The sequence below is a fragment of the Protobothrops mucrosquamatus genome, unplaced genomic scaffold, assembly GCF_001527695.2.
Source record: "Protobothrops mucrosquamatus isolate PMUCROS unplaced genomic scaffold, P.Mucros_1.0 scaffold6092, whole genome shotgun sequence".
In the NCBI taxonomy this organism is placed as follows: Eukaryota; Metazoa; Chordata; class Lepidosauria; order Squamata; family Viperidae; genus Protobothrops; species Protobothrops mucrosquamatus.
Genome location: NW_015391931.1, coordinates 4,464 through 6,824, shown reverse-complemented (window position 1 = coordinate 6,824; position 2,361 = coordinate 4,464). Strand labels below are relative to the sequence as shown.

The window sequence follows — 2,361 nt, the reverse complement described above, 5'->3', positions numbered from 1 at the left end:
AGATGTGTAACAGCAAATAGATTGTTCCCTTATTGTATTTTTCTGTAGTTATTCCCAGCAAGAAGAGTTCCGGTTTTAACTCTAAGTCCAATATTAACATATCTCTCAACCAACTTCGTATCCTATTCCAATACTCACGGGCCTTTGGGCATTCCCACCACATATGGTAATATGATCCTATTGCTGATTTACATTTCCACCATAACGGTGAAATGTTTGAACCCCTTTTGGCTAACCTTACGGGTGGGAAATGCCATCTATAGAACATCTTGTAAAGATTCTCCTTGTACGAGGTAGTTAGAGTGAGTTTTCTATTTCTTTCCCACAGTTCTTGCCAGATACGCATTTAATCCAGACTTTTATAAAATGCTGATATGGTCTTTATTTTAAAAAAAATCCAAGTTAATCAGATGGATTTTACATTAAATATACTGTACACATACTGTACACAATTGTAAAATTTTATTGTGCAGCTATAAACATTATTTGCATTCTTGTAACTCTTACAGAATTGATCTGTATCAATCGTATGAAATTATAGAACTACCATTTATGTTACATTGCTACCCTTGGTGTGCTCCTATTATAATATGAAATACAATATCAATAAAGATCTAATATAAAGTTAGTAGCTTAACTGGAAAGTAGAACAAATTTCCCCAAAACTATAAACACATATACAATTTCTCCGACACATAATGTGATAAATTCAAAACACAAATATTACTGAGCATGCAGTACAATCATAACAGTGCTATAGCTTACAATGTAAACAGGTCAACATTTAAACAGAAGTCTTTCTTCTCTTCTAATTTTTAACCAATTTATAACTGAAACATACCGGATGATAACATTTAGCGCTTCATATTCAACCACCATGGAATGTAAATCTCCTTTTAGTACTGTTTCTAGCATAGCAATAATACTGGGTACCTGAAAAGATATAATGAGTTAAGTACAGCAAGACTTTTTATCAACTTTTAATTATAGGTGATGAAAACAAATCTTACTCACCAACTTTGCAACAGTATCAGGAGGAAAGGACTGCTTTGAGATCACCCAAAGTGCTCTTGTGCGAGTGTGTTTGTCTCCTGAATTTAAAGCAACATTGTTTAATGTAGAAAGTAGTTCATGTATTTCTATTTCTGTTAAAAAAATAGAAAAACCAGAAATTATTGTTAGAGGTATTATCACTATGTAATAATTGATAGCAACAATTTTCCTGGTCTGTATGAAATTCAGACTAATTTCCCTGTTAAGACAATTCTCCAATGGCTGCAGACATGCGGTGTCTAATTTTCCCTAAAGACCATAACACTAACTGCCCTGGGATTAGAGGTATAGGATTTATTTTTGACAAAAGTCAAGACACAAAGCATACTATGGCTTTTCATTCAAGTTCACAGAAATGGTATGCAGAAACATTCACTCTATGTTCTAGCAACTCATATGTACTTACATCAAATAATCCTAAATAACCGTAAATAAAAGTATGTGGATACAAAGCAATTCGCTTCCACATATGCATCCATGTGCATAAAGGGATGGCTCAACTGTTCTGTACAGAAACCGTTGTTCTGGATAGGGGTTTCTTTAATAATGATGTATACCTCTGGCAGTATGCCAACAGATAGGAAAAAATATGCCAAAGAACTGCTCATGTGAGTATTTGATGTCAGGGAAGTCCACAGGTTATTTGTATTCGTCTTTTGTATTTTTAAACTCTGATTAAAAATTATTATTTAAAAAAATCATTCTTGGATCTCTGCAGGTTTTATTTTGGCTGAAACATGGACCAATCAAAAGATTCTGCCATTTATTTATGCTGAAATGTAGCCAATGGGAAACAGATTTAAAAGTAACATATTCCAATTCATGGACATTTCTATCTGTGATTATGTAATTCTGTTAGTTTATCAATGTTTATAATACAAAAAGGTATTTACCACATAACAAAGAAGAAATATTTGGATTAAATACACAATATCCTAAAGCTTGTAAAGCTGCACTGCTCAACTCCGCATTTTCAGAAGGAACATATGTCTAAACAAGAAAGAAAACAAATCTAAACTCACACAACAGAAGACTGACCACTTATATTACTTCAATTTGTCAAGATCTGAAACTGGTATCATTCTCTAATCCAGAGCTGAAGAAGCTTCTTGAATGAGAAGAGAAACGTCTTCAAAGAAAAACAAGAAAGTCCAGTTGCCTCATGAAAAAGCATCTTTGGGACAACCATGACCTGGATGACTGAGAATCTCCATAGAAATCTCTAATCCAACCTTACCCAATCTGGTAAATCTCTAGATCAGGGGTGTCAAACTGCTGGCCCAAGGGCCGGTTGCATCATACGGAGGT

At 34.0% G+C, this 2,361-nt stretch overlaps 1 protein-coding gene across 1 annotated transcript in view; it reads right to left on the bottom strand.

Moving 5' to 3' along the window:
• LOC107300085 (telomere-associated protein RIF1-like) overlaps positions 1–2,043 on the bottom strand; it is a gene marked incomplete at its 5' end in the record, with an annotated part of 6,149 nt that extends 4,106 nt beyond the window's left edge. The window contains 3 exons of the mRNA XM_015829428.1: positions 842–933; positions 1,015–1,145; positions 1,947–2,043. Coding sequence (XP_015684914.1) covers positions 842–933; positions 1,015–1,145; positions 1,947–2,043 — 320 coding nt within the window. The remainder of the gene's footprint in view (positions 1–841; positions 934–1,014; positions 1,146–1,946) is intronic.
• Between the last annotated feature and the right edge of the window lie 318 nt (positions 2,044–2,361).